This window comes from Festucalex cinctus, chromosome 15, assembly GCF_051991245.1.
Source record: "Festucalex cinctus isolate MCC-2025b chromosome 15, RoL_Fcin_1.0, whole genome shotgun sequence".
NCBI lineage: Eukaryota > Metazoa > Chordata > Actinopteri > Syngnathiformes > Syngnathidae > Festucalex > Festucalex cinctus.
The window spans coordinates 6486058-6505211 of NC_135425.1; the positions used below are offsets into that span (position 1 = coordinate 6486058).

Sequence of the window (19154 nt, forward strand, 5' to 3'; positions counted from 1 at the left end):
CGCCCGGCCAGCGGCCGCCTTCGCATGCACTAGTTCCGGCGGCGCCCGGCCAGCGGCCGCCTTCGCCTGCACCAGTTCCGGCGGCGCCCGGTCAGCCTCGCCGCCTTCGCCTTCACCAGTTCCGGCGGCGCCCGGTCAGCCGCCGCCTTCGCCTTCACCAGTTCCGGCGGCGCCCGGCCGGCGGCCGCCTTCGCCTGCACCAGTTCCGGCGGCGCCTGGCCAGCGGCTGCCTTCTCCACCGGTTCCAGCGGCGCCCGGCCGGCGGCCGCCTTCGCATGCACCAGTTCCGGCGGCGCCCGGTCAGCCGCCGCCTTCGCATGCACCAGTTCCGGCGGCGCCTGGTCAGCCGCCGCCTTCGCATGCACCAGTTCCGGCGGCGCCCGGTCAGCGGCCGCCTTTGCATGCACCAGTTCCGGCGGCGAACACCCCGCCGCCACCTCTGCTCCTCGTCGGGCGTCAGGGACGCCCTCCTGACCGGCCCCGCCGGGCCCTCCTCGTCGGCCGTCGAGGACGTCCTCCTGACCGGCCCCGCCGGGCCCTCCTCGTCGGGCGTCGAGGACGCCCTCCTGACTGGCCCCGCCGGGCCCTCCTCGTCGGGCGTCGGGGACGCCCTCCTGACTGGCCCCGCCGGGCTCTCTTCGTCGGGCGTCGAGGACGCCCTCCTGACCGGCTCCGACGGAACTCTCTTGTCTGGCGTCCGGGACGCCCACCTGACTGGCCCCTCTGGGCACTCTTCGTCTGGCGTCCGGGACGTCCACCAGACTGGCCCCGCTGGGCACTCCTCGTCTGGCGTCCGGGACGCCCACCTGACTGGCCCCGCTGGGCACTCCTCGTCTGGCGTCCGGGACGCCCACCTGACTGGCCCCGCTGGGCACTCTTCCGTCTGGCGTCCGGGACGTCCACCAGACTGGCCCCGCTGGGCACTCCTCGTCTGGCGTCCGGGACGCCCACCTGACTGGCCCTCTGGGCACTCCTCGTCTGGCCACCTCTAGGGTTTTGGCATTTTGTTTGGTTTTTTTGGACTGCCCTTGAGAGTGGGCCGTGCACCCTCCCGCCTGTTTTTTTTGTTTATGGGACATCTGGGAGCTGTCCCTTGAAGGGGGGGTTCTGTCATGTTTTGGTTCTATTTAGGGTGGGTTTTGCTTTGCTTTTGTTGGGTTTTTAGTTTGTCATGTTTTGATTTCCTGTTTTTTCCTAGTATCGTTAAGCCTTTCCATGTCCACCTGTGTTTTCCTGCCCATCCTCATGTTCCATCCAATCAGCAACCCCTTCCACTTGTGTCTTGCCCAGCTGTGTCTCGTCGTGTGTAATTAGTGTGTGTATTTAGTTATCGGTTTTTGTGTCAGTGTTTGTCGGTTCATTATTCTTGTTTTCCCACGTTCATGTTGCCAGTGTTGTCGTCTGTTCTTGTATAGTTTTCCCTCTGGTATTTTTTGTATTCGTTGTTACCAAGCCCTGTTTGCTACGTTGGTTTTTGTTGGATTAAATTTACTTCTTTTTTCCGCACCTCTGCCTCGTTCGCCTCCTGCATTTGGGTCCACCACCACACTTCCGAGATTCTGACAAAAATGAGCGGGGTGACTCCAGTTGGTGTGCTCGGTGGTAAATTTCGCTTTAAAAAACACCCTGACGGGACTTTAGATAAAACAAAAGTAATTTGCGTTTAATTAATTGCTGAATTGCACCCAATTGTAATGATGCTGTTACGTTTTGAGCAATACACGCATGCATGCAATTGCGTACATGCATTTAATCAATGTTTGCAAATGACATTCAGATAATAAAATGCGTTAATGTCAAAATATTACGGTATTTTGTATTTATTTTATATTAAGCAAATACGTGAGTAATTTAGCTGATTAATCGTGATTAATCAAAATTTAAAAGTGTGATTAATCAGATTAAAAATTTTAATCGTTTGACAGCACTAGTTTTTTTTTAAATGTACAGTCTCGTCAAGACGAATCCTCAGATGCCCGTATTTCCCCGGTTGGACGTAGGGTTAGAGAGATACGGCCGGGCAACGACCCAAAAAATAAACAAACCAAAAAGCATGTATTAAAAATAATGCTGTAAAAAATCCTTCAAAATAGCGAGGCCGCGAAAGATGAACACGCGATAAAGTATGGCACTGGCAAATGGCACTTCATTTATATAGCGCTTTTCCACCTTCAAGGCCCTCAAAGCGCTTTACATTTTTGACTACCCATTCACCTACTGATGACGCAGCATCAGGAGCAATTGGGGGTTCAGTATCTTGCTCAAGGATACTTCGACGTGGTCACAATGGCCTGGGATCGAACCCACAACCTCTGGGTTGGGAGACGACCACCATACCAGTGAGCCATGCCGCCCCCAGTAGGGAACACTGTATTAAAATAATCATGTTTTTATGAACAGATATCGCACTAAAAAAGGAAAATCGATTTACTATCGATTATTCAATTTTTTAAACCCAGCCCTAGTATTTATTCTGCTGTCTTTGTTCAGTCTGCGTGGGTGCATTGTTGCCAACTGTTGGTGTTACGTGTCGTATTATAATGCACAGTGGCTAATCGACCATGGACGGCGCAGCAGAACAACAAAAAACAAAAGCACAAGGGTCGCAGCCCCCTTTAAACCAAAATAGCCCCCGACCTCCCTTCATTCAACCTCACATCCCCTCGCTCCCAATGGCAGAGGTTACAGCTCCAGCACAAAACAACAAAAAGCGGGAGCCACATAAATGTAAGTACTGTAATATTAATTGTTTTATCGTATTGGTAGTGGTTGTATCGAGTGTTCTATACTAGGTACAATTACGTGTTTGCTCGCTAAAAGCGCTGGTGCCGCACAAGGACATTATTGTTGATCCTGAATGCAGTGACAAATAACTATGAGACTTGAAATTTCATTCCAATATACTGTAGTTTGGTGCCACTGGCCGTGTTTTGAAAGTTGTTGATAAACGCCGTCGGACAGAACAATAGCAACACAGATGCTAGTGCTAGGCTGCATCTGAATTCTGTCGCATACATTTTTCATCGATTAGTTATCTAATCAGTCAAGTAATACAGTAATTAGTGACGTCCGTTGGCCGTTGTCACTGTAGTCTAGAAACTTGATGTAGAGGATCTAGTATGTTCCCCAATTCTGAGAGGATTTCTTTTGCTTCGACTTCCCACTTCCTCGGGGAATAGAAGGGGGAGGGGGAAGATTTAAAGAGAAAAAAGGGAATAGGGTGAAGAGGAGGTAATGGGATTGGGCCAAAAAAAACAGTGGGCTCGGTGCCACCGCGCGTTACAATAGCCGTAAGCTTCCGCGTCATCAAAAACATTCACCGCTAAAAACGAAAAAGCGCTACATATCCACACAAAAACAAAGAAGCGCCACCCCGTGGCGCGGTCTCACACTGCGATTGTTACAGTATGTTGGGTGTCTTGTTCTGTAGCCTAGCTACGTCTCGTAGCCTAGCCACGTCTCGTAGCCTAGCCACGTTTTGTAGCCTAGCCACAGCCAAGCCACATCAAGTCCTATCCTGTTGAGTCCGGTCCAGTCCAGTCCTGTTGAATCCAGTCAGGTCACCGCTGCCATCTCACCTCCTTGTCTTGGTTTAAATAAACATTTCACATTTACTTCTATCCCTGTCTTGTACTATCCCTGTCTTGTAGGGCGTTTCCCTTCCATTTGTGTCCACAATCTCTCACCACCCCACCAACCCATGACACGAGCTGAGGTATGAGAAATTATACCCTGCATTCCAAAATGGAAATGCCTCAGTAGTGAGAACTATTGTGATAACCCATGTACATACTGCGTAGTGACAAATGGCCTTTAGATTCCAAACTCAGCAATGAAGAACATAATTGCCTGCTTTCAAATGACATATGAATCCATTCTTCCATTGTCAAAACATTCATCCACTTTAGCTCCTCAAAAGAGAGTATTTTTGAAAGAATTCTACTCACCAAGCTCTATGGTTCCCCCTATACCGATCAGTGAAGCTGCGCTGTGGTAAAGCGGCAGAGGGATATACATCACATCATTTTCTGTCACCCCAAATGCCCAGAATCCTCCTGCTGCCTTCAAGCTTTGGAGGTGAGTGATCACTGCTGCCTTAGGAAGGCCTGTGAAAAGAAAAAAAACAACAACACAGACTGGCCTTTATTATACAGAAAAATAGCAAATTAATTTAAGAATTTGCAATGATGCCGTTTTGGAGTTGACGTTAACACAAAGTAAGTATGTGCCAGTGCATATAAATTAACACTTGTGCCCTCTGCAAATTTACTATCTTTTGGATAACACTAAGGCAAAAGTTTTCTTTTCATAAATCAATTAAACAGCTTCAGACTTGCTCAAAACTAGCAAACATCTCATCGTTTTTAAGGATTTCAACCCTTTAAATGCCAGATTAATTATTTACATTTTTTTTTTTTGGGGTAGTGTAATATTGCTCCATTTAAGCAAGTGGGAGCTGCTTGCCTTGTTGAGCCTCCTTGCTCCGCCCCAGCCATCATGGTAACAAAAGTGATACTAAGCATTAGCTTCCGCAGTGGGTTAGGTGTAGCTCATTTTCAATAGACGGAACCCCCTCTCCAAAAGAAGCTGACTTCTGGGAGGCCTAAAAAAATCAAAATAATAATACTGTATTTCAAGATGAAAATGAGGGCTACAATACAGTATTATCAAAAGGAAAATGAGGGCCATCAGACCCAAAAACAAAGAGCCAACAGCAAGCATCAAGAAAGCCTGGGCTTCCAGGACCCCCAGGCAATGCCACTGTGCATGGTGGCAGTGATTAAGGCAAGATTCACATATAATTTTGAAAATATCACCCCCCCAATGCAAAACACTGAGAAGTATATACATGGTGATTTCTTCACACTATTCAAATTTTTTAAGATCATGTCTTCATGGGTTTTTTGAGCTGGTAGCCGAGATGTAAAAATAAAGAAAATACTTGAAATCACTTAAATTGTGGGTACTGAATCTATGATCTATAGAAGTTTGATATTTTTTTAATGGAATTATGTAAATTCAACTTTTCGAGGATATTATTATTATTATTTTTTTCATAGGTTCTGGAGTGTTCAAGCAAGGAGCGGCCCGTTTTTTTTTATTTTTTATTTTAAGTGCGTTAAGGATTTAAGCTTAGAATTTAACATCACATCAACAATGCAAAGTCTCTCCAAACCAAACTGCATTGATAACATGTATTGCTGTTCCCGTATGAATTTAAAAATTGTCTGGCCCCAATTCCGTTTGGACATTTGTTGTAACAGTCAAGGCTACATGATAAGGCTGTATTTTGGCTACAATGAATCTGCTGTCAATACGCAAAATGGGGTTGGTGGTTTGGCTCCTGGAATGCAGCTGGCGTGGGCCGCCCTGCTGGGTGAGCTGGTCTTGGTAGCGCTCAGGATTCCTCTATTAAGAACTACAAGTCGCTGGCAACAGTGGTGGCTGAGCTGACTAGAATCGAGGCAATATTGCTTGGAAGCAATGGGCCGAATGCAAGCCGATCTACTCTTCTGGAAGCCACATGTGTGAAAGCTGATCCGAGGTCAGCAAAGACACTACTGGTGAACGAGAAGAAATGCGCTTGCCTTGTGCTGCTCGCCTGGTGGGGTGGGCCTCCTGGTGGCATCTGGGGACCGATTCACCAGTTCCAAATGACTGGGACTAGCCGCAATCTACACACGGACATTCAAGATGAACTGAGCGAGCAGTGTTTGGGATAGTATGGGATGGATGGATAACGATAAAAATCAATGACTATTCTAACAATGTATATGACTGATGCGTTATAGTAATGGATCGATGGGGACGGGTCTCGAATAAGCCATCGGCTTCTATCCGTCAGCCCTTCTTTTGGATGTCAATGTTGCAAATGATGTGATGTGATCAATGTAAGCTGTAATGTGTCCGAAAGGAAAAAATGAATAAACAAACAAACCGGAAGCTTCTGTGTCTTGTAACATCGAATGTGGAAGTGCTGCGTGCATACAGTCCATAGATGAAACATATGGACAGTGTAGACATTTTTTCCTTTTGTGTGAATGTTGATGAAATAGTGATTTAATGTTAATATGTGGAGATGGGTCATTTTGATGTGCCCTCTTTTTCACCAGTTTTTCTTTTATTTTCTAATCACAACAAGCTACACCACCGCTTAGCGGCGCATGAAGCTCGGTCATAACCAGGGTGAACCAGGGTCTGATACCCTCAAATTGTTTTGTCAACGAGGGGGTGCGACTCATGGGTGGTGGACATGCACCAAAATCTCATTGACTCTTCCACGTAACATAATGTTACGTAACGTTAACATAATGGAACCGAGGTAAACAAACACTCATACGCGATGTCCCTGCATTCCGCCACTGACGCCTCCACACCGTTATTAGCGCTGAGAGGCTAAGCAAAGCCGAGCAAAGTGAAGCTAGCCGCCATAGCATCTGTTGATAATATGCAACGTTTCACAATGCCAACTTCAAAAATAAAAGCCTTACAAGTACTGTACATAGACATCGATGTCTTAATAGTCTTTTATTCTCAAGCAGTTGTAGCTGCTGCTTGACTTGACTTTTGGACTGGCTGGCCTGCGAGTTGCAAGATTCTTTGGAACACAAAAGAGCACTGGGGCAAACAAATCTGGTGCGCATAGGACCATTTTTAGTATGCACGCGCACTTGTGCAGCCCTGGAACATGACTACATTAATACTATATCGCCTGTCTATGGCATTTTGCATTGTTTGTGACAGTTTTGTGATTGTTAAATACACAAGATGTATTACCCTTGCTTTTTATGTTTATTTGACAGTGAAATTCAAGTGGGGCGGTGGAAATAAAAAAAATAGCTCACTATCTTCCAAACTGATGCTGATTGCGAAGTGAGTTCTGCTACTATTCGGCACTCATATCTGATTTTTGCTCACAAGTCAAAAAGCAAAATGAAAAAAATTGGTTGAATGATAGTATAATCGTTTAAATCAGTGCCATTTGCCAACCTGGTGGCTCTTTGTATGTTTCCGGTGGCCCCCCACTGGCCAATGTGTAAGCAAAAGCCAATACTAATTAGCGACAAAATGATTTGATTGATGGATGATTCTATTTCATTGTTTACTATGAGAAGAAATGTGATATCACCCAGCATCTATGCAGAGATCGTGAGTGACCTGACAGGTGTCCCTGTGCTTTGACCACACAACAAAACAGGTGATACTCACCTGTAGTTCCAGAGGTGAAGATGTAGAGGGTAGGGGATTTGAGAGAGGTGGTGGCACGTAAAATTGCTGGTAAAGGTTTGTCAGTGGCAGCGTCTATGTGATCCAACACGGACTCCACCTTTGTGCCTTCACAATGGCTCTTCATTGCCCACACCTGAATGTCGTCCTCCAGTAGGTTGCTTACGATACCATGAAGACATTCAACTAAATCTGAGAGAAGGAAACATACGTCACAATTTATTGAAAAAAACAAAAACAAAATATGATTACTGTTGAACCTTGGTTCAAGAATGAATTTGCTCTGTGAACTGAATCAATTTTTCAAAACCAGATTCCACTGTAGGCTCTTTGTGTCATGTCTGGGGTCACGCCAGGGTTCAGTTTGAGTTCATGACCTGTTAAGTTGGGTTCACGACCGTGAGGTCAAGTGTCTGTTTTGTACTGATGTGACAAGTGTCCGTTTTGAACTGATGTAACCATCATATAACCATCATCTAGTTTCAACTAGTGTTAGGCTATGTGATGTCAATGTTTAATCCTTTAGGTGATGTTAGACCTTTGTGATGTCGTTCTTTAGTCTTTTACTTGCTGCAACCAATCAGATCGATTCACTGCCTGTAGGTTCAGTCTGAGAATTGTGTGTGTATCGTATTATTGCTCACTGTTCCGCTGTGCTTCTCCGCAGCCGAAGGGGGCTTGGCGTTTCGTGATTCTCGATGTTTGTTGTTTGTTTTTCATTTTAGTCAAGTTTTGTGAATAAATAGTTAAAACCTTGTTTGTGTCTGCGCTTTGGGATCCGACTCCGCACACAACACTTTGATGTTGGTCTTTCGGTTCATACAGCTCATTTTAGTTAACCCATCTCTTTAAAACATATCCTGTTCCTGCACAGAGGTCAGACAAACATAGTGCTACATAATACCATAATAATTATGTAATTACAGGTGGCACATATAATGCTGTTTATTGGGTACTGTATTTGCATTATTAATATTAGTCAGCAGGTTTTGCACATATCTGTGACGAAATTCTGGCACAGGACTTCTGCGTTTGGTGTAAAGTGGCATTTAGCTTCTAGTTGGCAAGTAAACATGAGAAAAACGCGACAACTCAAAACCCAGATGACACGGAACATAGTGCTGTACCACCGTGTTGGCTCGGGGTTGCTGCTGAGCATATTTCTTCTTCGTTGAGGAGTAAAAACCTTTGATGTTTCAACGTTGGAAAGTACAAACCCCTATTACTCAACACCAGGTTTAACGGCAGAGGTTATTTTTCAGTCCAATGGCATCCCCGTGGCTTGTAACGTACACTGTTATGCAATCTGAACTTTCCACTGGAAGTGCTTCATGTATTGCCATACATAGGTCCATCCATTCATCCATCCATCCATCCATCCATCAATCTTCTACCGCTTATCCGAGGTCGGCTCGCAGGGCTGGCAGCTTTAGGAGGGAAACCCAGACCTCCCTCTCCTCAGCCACTTAAACCAGCTCCGCCGGCGGGATCCCAAGGCGTTCCCAGGCCAGCCGAGAGACATAGTCTCTCCAGCGTGTCCTGGGTCGTCACCGGGGCCTCCTGCCAGTAGGACATGCCCGGAACACCTCCCCAGGGAGGCGTCCAGGAGGCATCCGAACCAGATGCCCGAGCCACCTCAGCTGGCTCCTCTCAACGCGGAGGAGCAGCGGCTCACTCTGAGTCCCTCCCAGATGACCGAGCTTCTCACCCTATCTCTAAGGGAGAGCCCGGACACCCTGCAGAGGAAACTCATTTCGGCCGCTTGTATCCGGGATCTTGTTCTTTCGGTCACGACCCACAACTCGTGACCATAGGTGAGGGTTGGAACGTAGATCAACCGGTAAATAGGTAAATTGCCTTTTGGCTCAGCTCTTTCTTCACCACAACGGACCGATACAGAGTCCGCATCACTGCAAATGCTGCACCGATCTGCCTGTTGATCTCCCGCTCCATCCTGCCCTCACTCGTGAACAAGACACCAAGATACTTGAACTCCTCCACCTGGGGCAGGGTCTCATCCCCGACCCGGTGAGGACACGCCACCCTTTTCCGACTGAGGACCATGGTCTCGGATTTGGAGGTGCTGATCTTCATCCCAACCGCTTCACACTCGGCTGCGAACTGCTCCAGTGAGAGTTGGAGATCCCGGCTTAATGAAGCCAACAGCACCACATCATCTGCAAAAAGCAGAGACGCAATGCTGAGACCACCAAACCATAACCCCTCAACGCCTCGGCTGCGCCTAGAAATTCTGTCCATAAAAATTATGAACAGAATCGGTGACAAAGGGCAACCTTGGCGGAGTCCAACCCTCACTGGAAACGAATTTGACTTCCTGCCAGCAATGCGGACCAGACTCTGGCAACTGTCGTACAGGGACTGAACGACCCATAAATATACATACATACATACATACATACATTCATACATACATATATATGTACATACTAGGGGTGTTAAAAAAAATCGATTCGGCAATATATCGCGATACTACATCGCGCAATTCTCGAATCGATTCAATAGGCGGCTGAATCGATTTTTAAACTTTCATTCTTAATGGAAAAATATTCAACAAAACGTCTTACTTCGGGTTAGGGTTCACACTTTAAGCACACATTACGCCATTACGAACATTAAGCCTTAATATTTTATTTTAATGCTGTTCAAACATGAAACAGATTACAACCTGTATTAGACTGAAGTTTCAGATAAATAAATACATTTTCATATAAATCTTACACTCTACAAGTTTACTGATTAGTATTTTCTAAAGTTGAATGAAAAAAATCGCAACAATCGACTTATAAATTCGTATCGGGATTAATCGGTATCAAATCAAATCGTGACATGTGAATCGTGATACGAATCGAATCGTCAGGTACTAGGCAATTCACACCCCTAGTACATACATATACATACATAGGTCTATTTTTTTTTTATTCCACAATACTGCAGTTTTCAAGCTGAATTTAGTTTTAAATTTTAACTTCATTTTGAGCCATTGAGAAGTCAATTTGCTAGTGTGTTTTGGATTGACCCCAGCGACCCTTGTGAGGAAGAAGCGGTTATGAAAATGGATGGATGGATGTTTTCGATTGACGTCCCTGCTGCAGAACCTGTCAGGTCTCCTCTGCAGCTTGTTTTTTGTGTATGGGTGTGTGCATGAGTGGGTGTGTCCTTGCAGGACTGGTGAGATGAGTGGTACTGGAACCAGGTGTCAGCAATCACAATCAGTGGCTGACTAATGCCAACGTCAGACAACGCGATTTTTTTGTCATATTACACGACAAACTCGCTCCGTGTCGTGGACGGAGCGTGTAGTCACACTACACGTCTGAACGCGACAAGACACCAGCCGATCATCGTGTGTTGTCCTGCCAAGAGAGACGCGTCGGCCAGTGTTTGTCGGGGAGGTGGGACAAAAAAAAAAAAAAAAAAAAAAAGACTAGAGCTGCGAGCAGCTATATAGGGCCCTCGCAACCCGGGCCACGTTGGGGTATTTGCATGTCGGGGTACTGGCATGTTGGGGTACTGTTTCATAGGAAACCGTCTAAATTGTAAATGTTTTTGACATGCTTTGTGTTTGCAAAGTTTCATGGAAGGCCAAAAATGATGCACAATTAAAATCAAATCAAAATGAATTGGCACATGGCTATAGAATAATTTTTGGAAGTATTAGGCTGATAGGTATGCCTCCCAATATTCACACATCTAGCTGAACCATATAATCGGATATACTTCATAAAAATTTCTAGACGGCGCTACTGAGCCATTTATTACAAATTGCACAACAAATTATAAAATATTCATGTTCGTGAGAGATCTGATCTGTGTGCAAAATTTTGTGAGTTTTTGCCCATGTTTAGACTCTCAAAAAAAAATTTCTTTGCAAACAATGCATCGCTACAGCAAAGGCGTGTGACAAAATAAAATAATGCAATAACTTTTCATCAACTTTTTAAATATCTTAAGATGAAACATGCCAAAGAATGAAGACGATGTGATAAGTTTTGCAGAAAATATGACCCCTATAAAAGGCCCCAAAAAGTGGCTACAAATACCAAAGTAAATCAAAATGTCAGACTTCCTGTTTGGTTTAGCATATGGTTCCAAGAGACTTTTTTTTGTACATCGTGGGCTCTTATGTATGCCTCCAAATTATAATAACTCTAGGTGAAACGTACAACCGTGAATGCTTCGTTAAAGAGGAGGGGTTTTTTTTAGCACAAAATGGGGGACTTCCTGTTGGGTTTAGGACATGGCACCAAGCGACTTTTTTGTACATCGTGGGCTGTTACATATGTCTACAAATTTTCGTAGCTCTAGCTGCTTCGTACAACTGGGAATTCTTCCTTAAGAAGAATTTTTTTCCTTTGCAAACAAGTGCAAGCCACGGCAACAGCGTGCGACGAAATAAAAAGCTTTCAATAACTTTTCATCTTCAACATCTTAAGATGAATCACACCAAGTTTGAAGATGATGGGATAAACTCTGTAGGAGGAGTTCGTTAAAATAAGACCCCTATGAAATGGCCCAAAAAATGGAAACACGTTCCAAAGTAAATCAAAATGGTGGACTTTCTGTTAGGTTTAGCATATGGTTCAAAAAGAGTTTTTTGTACCTTGAGGGCTGTTACATATGTCTTCAAATTTTGGTAACTTTAGGTGAAACGTACAGCCGGGAATGCTTCTTTAAGTAAGAATTTTGAAACGCAAAATTTGATGCCCCGCCTCTGGCGGACTTCCTGTTGGGTTTAGCATATGGCACCAACAGACTTCTTTGTAGATCATAGTCTGTTACATATGTGTACCAATTTTCGTAGCTCTAGGTTAAACGTACAACCGGCAATACTACGTTTACTAAGAGTTTTGAAACTCTAAATTTGATGCCTCACCCCCGTCATATAGTAGGTCAAAATTTTTTGATTTTTTACCATGATGTTGTCCCAGGTGTTGAGATGGTACAGCCCAAGTTTGAAGTCAATCGGGTTAACCGTGTAGGAGAAGCGGGCAATAGTATGATCCATGTAAATGTGCAAAACTGGGCCAAAATTGGACATTCAGATGATCATACCTCACTTTCTGTCTATTTTAGGGGACACACATCAAATAGGTTTTTGTTCATCGGGATGTGCAACAGGTGCCACACAATTTTCATAGCCGTCGGACAATCGTAGCGGGACAGGGATCCGTTGAACCTATGTAGGTGGCGCTATGGAGCCATTTTTCTGTTATCACCTGTTGAATTGAGTGGATTGAGTGGGTCAGATGAAACGCCATATCATGTAAAATGAGATAGCAAATTAATGGGCTAGACTCAATTCTTAGTTAGAGACCAATTGGTGTCTATAGGACTGAATCATTCTTTGGCCTCTGGGTGTAGTTCCTCAAAGTAACCACCAGATGCCGCCAAACCTGTACAACTAAGCCACCCACTCAGCATTGCCCGGACATTCCATATAAGATACAAATTAAATATAAATAAATGATATCCTGAATTAAATAATAATACACAACACAATCTATATTCGATAATTGTTAACCTGATTTTTGGATCAATGTTTGTAACACATTGAAAGCCAACTATGAAGTTTTCCTGTCTTTCTTTTTCTTTTCTTTCATTTATAATCGATACTGACTTTTATCGCTGATAATATTGCTGTAACTGCATTGAAAAGACTATCTGTATGTATTGTTTGATTTAACAAAGATATATACAAGATGTGCAACATAGATTAGAATTAACCTGTTAAGTTCAAGCTGAGAGAATTTGGGATCTAACATGTCATGTATATATATGTTATTCATGCTTGCTTAATTAATATATATATGATTTTATTGATTTTAACGTTTATCATTTGTCGAATAGAGCTGAAGACCTTGACATATTTTTATGTATGACTCATCATGCAACGCTGTGTATCCATGACACATTTGTAAGGAATGTATGACCTCATCATGATTCATCTTCATGGCTCGTCTGTGGAAAATTACTGAAAATGAGTTCCAGCAAGTGCGCTTTGATATGAGAAGGTGCGCGGAGAGACATTCACCGGAAGGAGTCAGTGGTGTGGCCCAAGAGTATAAAAGGCCGTCACCAACTCTGAGCTAGGCCCCCTTTTTACCCTGCGATGTGTCTGTACAGAGTGCATTCTCGAAGATGGAATATAACTGCCTGCCTGGACTTTGGATTTTTACGAAGGACTGGGATTAAGCCGTGGTTGGACCCTTTCTTCAATGATTGGTAATGTACAAATCTTTTAGCAATAATGATGTATAATAGGAAGATATGAATGACTAATCGCGTGTTAGGGTGGGGGCCATTTAATACACTCTCATATCTTCAAAATTATTTTCAGCCAAAAACATCTTATTGTCAATCAGGTCTTAAGCTTTTCCGAGGAATGATCAATCTTGTAAAGCTTATTGTAAAAGGTTATATTATTCCTAATCTCCTGTTTTATTTTATTTTATTTTATTTTATTTTATTTTATTTTATTTTGATTGATTTAAAGTTTTATCATTAAATGTGATTTTTATGATTCATATCGGTTATCTTATTATCGTCAATAAAATTATTTAAAAGACAAAGTTTGTATTAATCATTCTACTATCTTGTCTCATATTGTTTTGATTTTATTATACTTATTTTCGGACGTTTTAATAAGTCCCTTTCATTTGCTTATGATTTTATTTTTAATTTGAGGTCGTTCTATAAGACCTTCTCATTTGTTTGTGATTTTATTTTATTTATTTGAGGTCGTTCTATAAGACCTTCACATTTGTTTATGATTTTATTTTTATTCTTTGGTCGTTTTATAAGACCTTAATGTTTGTTTATGATTTTATTTGGGACGTTTGATGAGCCCTCATTATTTTTTTGATTTTATTTTATTTATTCCGGACATTTTATGAGTCCACCTCATTATTTTTTCCCAAGACGGACAACAGTAACGGACGTTTGGAGGAAGGTAAGTGCATTTGAATAACCTCTAACCAATGCTTCCATTTGTATTAATATAAGTCAAATACTCCTGCTTGATATGTAACAAATCCGTATGATCCTAACAAGGATTATTAAATTACTAGGTCAATAACAAATGCAAACAACTCAGAGAAGTGGAGCTGCCAATGAAGTGAGGTGTACATGCTAGCATTCCTGGGCTCTGGGTGTGTGGTTACTCACTCAGGATTGATAGGTGTATGAAAACGGATTGGCCTCATGATAAGATGACAGTGAACAAACCTAGGTGAATCCACTTTGATATATCGGCTTATTTAATTCCCGTCTCCTCACGCTGACGCCTTAGAGCTGGTGAGGAAAAAGGGGAATTTCTAACCCTTTAATTGGAGAGTCGATCAGGACATATTTCCCGATTTAAGTCCTGCGGGTAAGCGGAAGTTGACATGTGGCGCCCAACGTGGGGCTCGAACCCACGACCCTGAGGTTAAGAGCCTCATGCTCTACCGACTGAGCTAGCCGGACATGGAGGGGGAGGTGCAACAATTTAAGACCTTGAAGGAGTTGGTTCGCCAAAAAGGTAGGCTAGAGACAGCTAAAGAGTATTTAGTTGAGACATGGCCTATGATTAGAGACGCCCCAGGAGGAGATGGTGCTAAGAAATTATGGCTTCAGTACATCATCGCTAGCCCTGTCGGACCATACGAAACACCACAACAGGTCTACGAAAGATGGGTGGACGGTGAAGATGAGGATGAAGATGCCCATATTAGCAGGGCTAGAGAGCAACTCAAAAGGGACGTTTCACTGCTAAATGTGTGGCACAAAATTAAGGAAGTTATATCTCCAAATAGGTATATCAAAGTGCTGCGGATGATTGTCAAGGACAGAGGGAACGAAGCTGTCTTTGTGAAAATGGCCCCAAATAGCACGACGCTGAAAATTGAAGCCTCCGTTAAGAAGTGGGATCGCCTAACTAAGCACAACGCTGAGAAAAGGAGAACCGGACCAGTCGCTAGTCGCACCCGAGGGAGCGAACAGCAGGTCCAGCAGGGAGCTCAGCAACCAGTTCAGACTGTCCCCTACGTGAGACCTCAGCAGCAGAGAACGAACTGGAATCAGAGACAGGCCACCCAGCCAGGACAGCAGACGAGGCCCCAACCAAGACAACAGCCAGCAGTGCGAAGACCAGGTCTAGCATATATGCCCAAAGAAGAATTTGACAAACTGAACCCAGAAGAAAGGAAGGCCTTCCTCGAGGCTCGCAAGGCTGCAGCCTCCGGGGGGCCTGGGAAATAATGGAAACAAAGGCACGGGTCACCCTAGAAGGGGTTTACAGAATAGGGGATAACCTTTATGCTAAGGTGGAGGGAGTGCCCTATTTAGTAGACACAGGGGCCGAGGTGTCCATGACCCGTAGAGCCTTAAAACGAATTGGACACCTAAAAGTAATGGTAGCTGATGGCTCGATTGCCAAAATGCCGGTAGGGATTTGGAAGGGAATTGTGTGGGTGTTAGGACCATACAATTTGTTGACATTAAAAGATGCAGAAGAAATGAAAATACCTAAAAATAAAAGGCAAGTTGCGAAAAAGAGATGGGAAAAACTAAAACCTAAATTAGTGAAAGTAGGCCCTACAAAAATAATACCCGACCAAGAATGGTATAAATCAGTAGATGTACCTGCCGTAAAAGCCCAACAAATCCAAGACAGTGTGTTAACACTGGAAGGGAAAAAGAAATTAGGTGAAATTCTAGACAAAGCCGCCATCGCACATTTTAAGAATGATTGCGGTGATTTAGGCGCAAATTATGTGCATATTATAATTGGGGGGGTACATCCGCCAGTGAGGCAATATCCCCTCAACCCCGGAGCAGTGGCCGAAATGGAGGTAATTGTAAAAGAATTATTAGCACTTGGCATTATTCGTGAAGAACTAAACCCTATTACCAATAGCCCAATTCAAGCTGTTAAAAAACCTGAAGCGGTAGGAGGGGGATGGAGGCCAGTCATTAACTTTAAAGCTCTAAACCGCCGAACGGTGGCTAACCGAGCGAGCCTCATAAACCCCCAGGCGTCTTTAAAAACATTAAGAGTAAAGAAGTATAAATCATGTATTGACCTTGCAAATGGATTCTTTTCCCTGAGAATTGCCAAAGCATCACAAGGGAAAACAGCGTTTACGCATAAAGGAAAAGCATACGTTTGGCAGCGGTTGCCGCAGGGATATAAGAACTCCCCGAATGTATTTCAATCAGCTGTCTTGCATATTTTGGAAGGTCTCCCAGTCACAGTTTACATCGATGATGTGTTCATCGCTAGTGACACGGAGGAGGAACATTTGGAGATTCTGCAGGCCGTAATCGAACGAGTGACGGAGGCAGGATTAAAACTAAATCTTAAGAAGTGTCAGCTGGCCAGGTTTGAGGTAGATTACTTGGGATTCCAAGTGTCTGAAGACTTGGGGCTGTCGCGAGCGTATCGAGAGAAAATAGAACAGATTTTGCCTCCAACGTCCGAGAACGAGCTACAGAAAATATTAGGACTGTGTAATTATGTTCGAGATCATGTTCCGTATTATCAGAAATTTGCGAGACCCCTTTATGCTCGATTGCGTAAAATTCCTAACGAAAAGAAAACAAAAGATTGGCCTTGGTCAGCTAAAGACCAAGAGAATTTAGAAGGGCTTAAAAACGTAGTAAAAAATGCTATACGCCTCGAACCGAGAAGCTTGGAAGTCAGGTTGGTTGCCGAGATACAATGTGATGAAGATAATGCAATGGTAAGTGTTAGTAATGAAGGTGCCGGCTTAGTGACACTATGGACTTACACTATAAATAATGTTGAGAAAAAGTTTCCCCAGGAGGAGAGAGAATTAGCAGTTCTTGCTAAATATTGGGGAACATTAAAAGACCTAGCCCAGGGACAAGGCATAAAAGTTGTTACGCAGAGTCAAGTACATCGATACCTGCGTAAAGACACACTAGAAAGTACTAAAGCGACGAATGTGAGATGGGGGAGGTGGGAAGATATCCTGCTTGACCCTGACCTAGAGATAGGACCAGCAAAATCCATATCTAAAAAACAGGCGAAAACTGTAAATAGTGAGGAGAGACCATATGAATGGATTCTATATACAGATGGATCCAAAAAGGGTGAAGACCAGTATGCCCACTGGGGCTTCATCCTGAAACACAATGGTAAAGAGATATGCCGCCGAAAAGGTCAGACTCCTGGTAGTGCCCAAGCAGGAGAGGCTACAGCGGTGTTAGAAGGATTGTTAGAGGCCATAAGATTACACGTGAGTCGAGTAAGACTTATAACCGATAGTCACTATTGTGCTCAGGCGCTCAAAGAGGACTTATCCATTTGGGAAGAAAATGGGTTTGAAGGAGCGAGGAGTAGAGAAATTGCTCATGCTGAGTTATGGAAGAAAATAGCCGAGTTAAGGTTAAATATGACTATCGATGTTGTTCACCAGAAAGCCCACGTCAAGGAGGGGGCTCACTGGAGAGGAAATGATGAAATAGATAAATACGTCCAAGAGAGAAGATTGGTAATTGTAGGAGCAGAAAAATGGGACAATACTCCCAAAGGAGGAAAAGTGGTCCCAGATGAGTTTGTGTGTGAGGTTACTAAGGCCGTACATGGAGCGCTAGGCCATGGAGGTGCCTTGCCCACAAAGAGAGAGCTGGAGAAACTGGAACTTTGGATCCCAGAAAAGAAAATCCGTTCAGTTATACGAAATTGCGAGTTGTGTAATAGGTATAATGCAGGACGCCGAGGACAGCGAGTGGACGGATTGACGATTAAAAGCACTGTTCCATGGGCATCAGTTTGCATGGACGTAGCAGGCCCCATGGGAGTAAACGGCACTAAAGGTGAGAAGTATCTTGTTGTGCTTGTAGATTCGATGTCAGGACATTTTGGATTAAAAGCGGTACGTAATGCGAATGCTAATAGCGTACTAAAAACACTGGAAGAGGGTTGTATGTGGTTAGGCATACCGAGAGAGTTAAGAACTGACAATGGAACTCATTTCAAAAACGCTACAATAGACAGGTGGTGTCAAAAGTGGGGAATAATAAGGACTTACTCTCCGCCTTACACCCCTCAAGCTAATGGCGTGGCTGAACGAACCATTGGCCTAGTTAAAAGTTGGCTCGGGAAAAATGCTAATGGAAAAGAATGGAGTGAAAAATTGGTGGAGTTGGTCAAGGACTTGAATGGGAGGAGCAGAGCAGATAGACCTTCCCCTTCAGAGGAGTTAAACCAGCGCCCCTTTGTCGCTCCTGAAGTAGGACGAATGCAAAGTACAGAAAACACTCAGAAAGGAAAGTGCCCATTTCAGGTAGGACAGAGAGTGTGGATAAAATCTCATGGTCCATCTGATAGCCAGGCAGTAAAAGCAAGGTATGACCAATCTGACATCATTGAAGAAGTTTTAGACAGAAATACAGTGCGATTGAAAAAGAAGGGACTCCAAGGGGTAGAGCAGCTAAAACCGATACCAGTTAATTCAGCCTGAAGTTAAGGAGTAAGACAAATAATTAAAAATGGAACCAGTCCCTCCGGACTTTGTCAGGCTCGTTATGATGAAAGGAGCTGTCATAGTGCGGAGGACGGAGAAGGTGATAATGGTCGGTAAGGCATTTAATCTTTGGATGAATGCAGTGAGAGGATATATTAGTAATAGAGTGGAGGAATTTAATTGGCAACCGTTTGTCTCGACCTGTGTAATTTGCAGTGGAAACGAGGAGTCGAGGGAACAGTGGAATATAGCCAATAAGTATTGGGTAGATGGCTTTAAGCCAGACCTGAGTAAAATAGGCCCGGCTAAGGTGCTTGAAATACAGGTGTGTGGATACTGTAGAATAAAGAGCCTACCTAGAATAAAAGTGCATGTTCAGTGGGATTTAGCCCCGCAAGAGAATACAGATGCACAGTATTGTAAATGTATGTGGGA

At 43.8% G+C, this 19154-nt stretch overlaps 1 protein-coding gene and 1 non-coding gene across 5 annotated transcripts in view; both read right to left on the reverse strand.

Annotated features, from left to right (window-relative positions):
* The window catches only part of slc27a6 (solute carrier family 27 member 6), a 297206-nt gene that overhangs the window by 101087 nt on the left and 176965 nt on the right, over positions 1–19154 (reverse strand). For all 4 annotated transcript variants that reach the window (XM_077496912.1, XM_077496911.1, XM_077496910.1 and 1 more), the window contains exons 2-3: positions 7210–7419; positions 3948–4106 (exon numbers count right to left, since the gene is read on the reverse strand). In XM_077496912.1, the coding sequence (XP_077353038.1) occupies positions 3948–4106; positions 7210–7419 (369 nt within the window). The remainder of the gene's footprint in view (positions 1–3947; positions 4107–7209; positions 7420–19154) is intronic.
* Positions 14640–14712, reverse strand: trnak-cuu (transfer RNA lysine (anticodon CUU)). The gene has a single exon. It is a non-coding gene; the product is annotated as a tRNA-Lys (tRNA).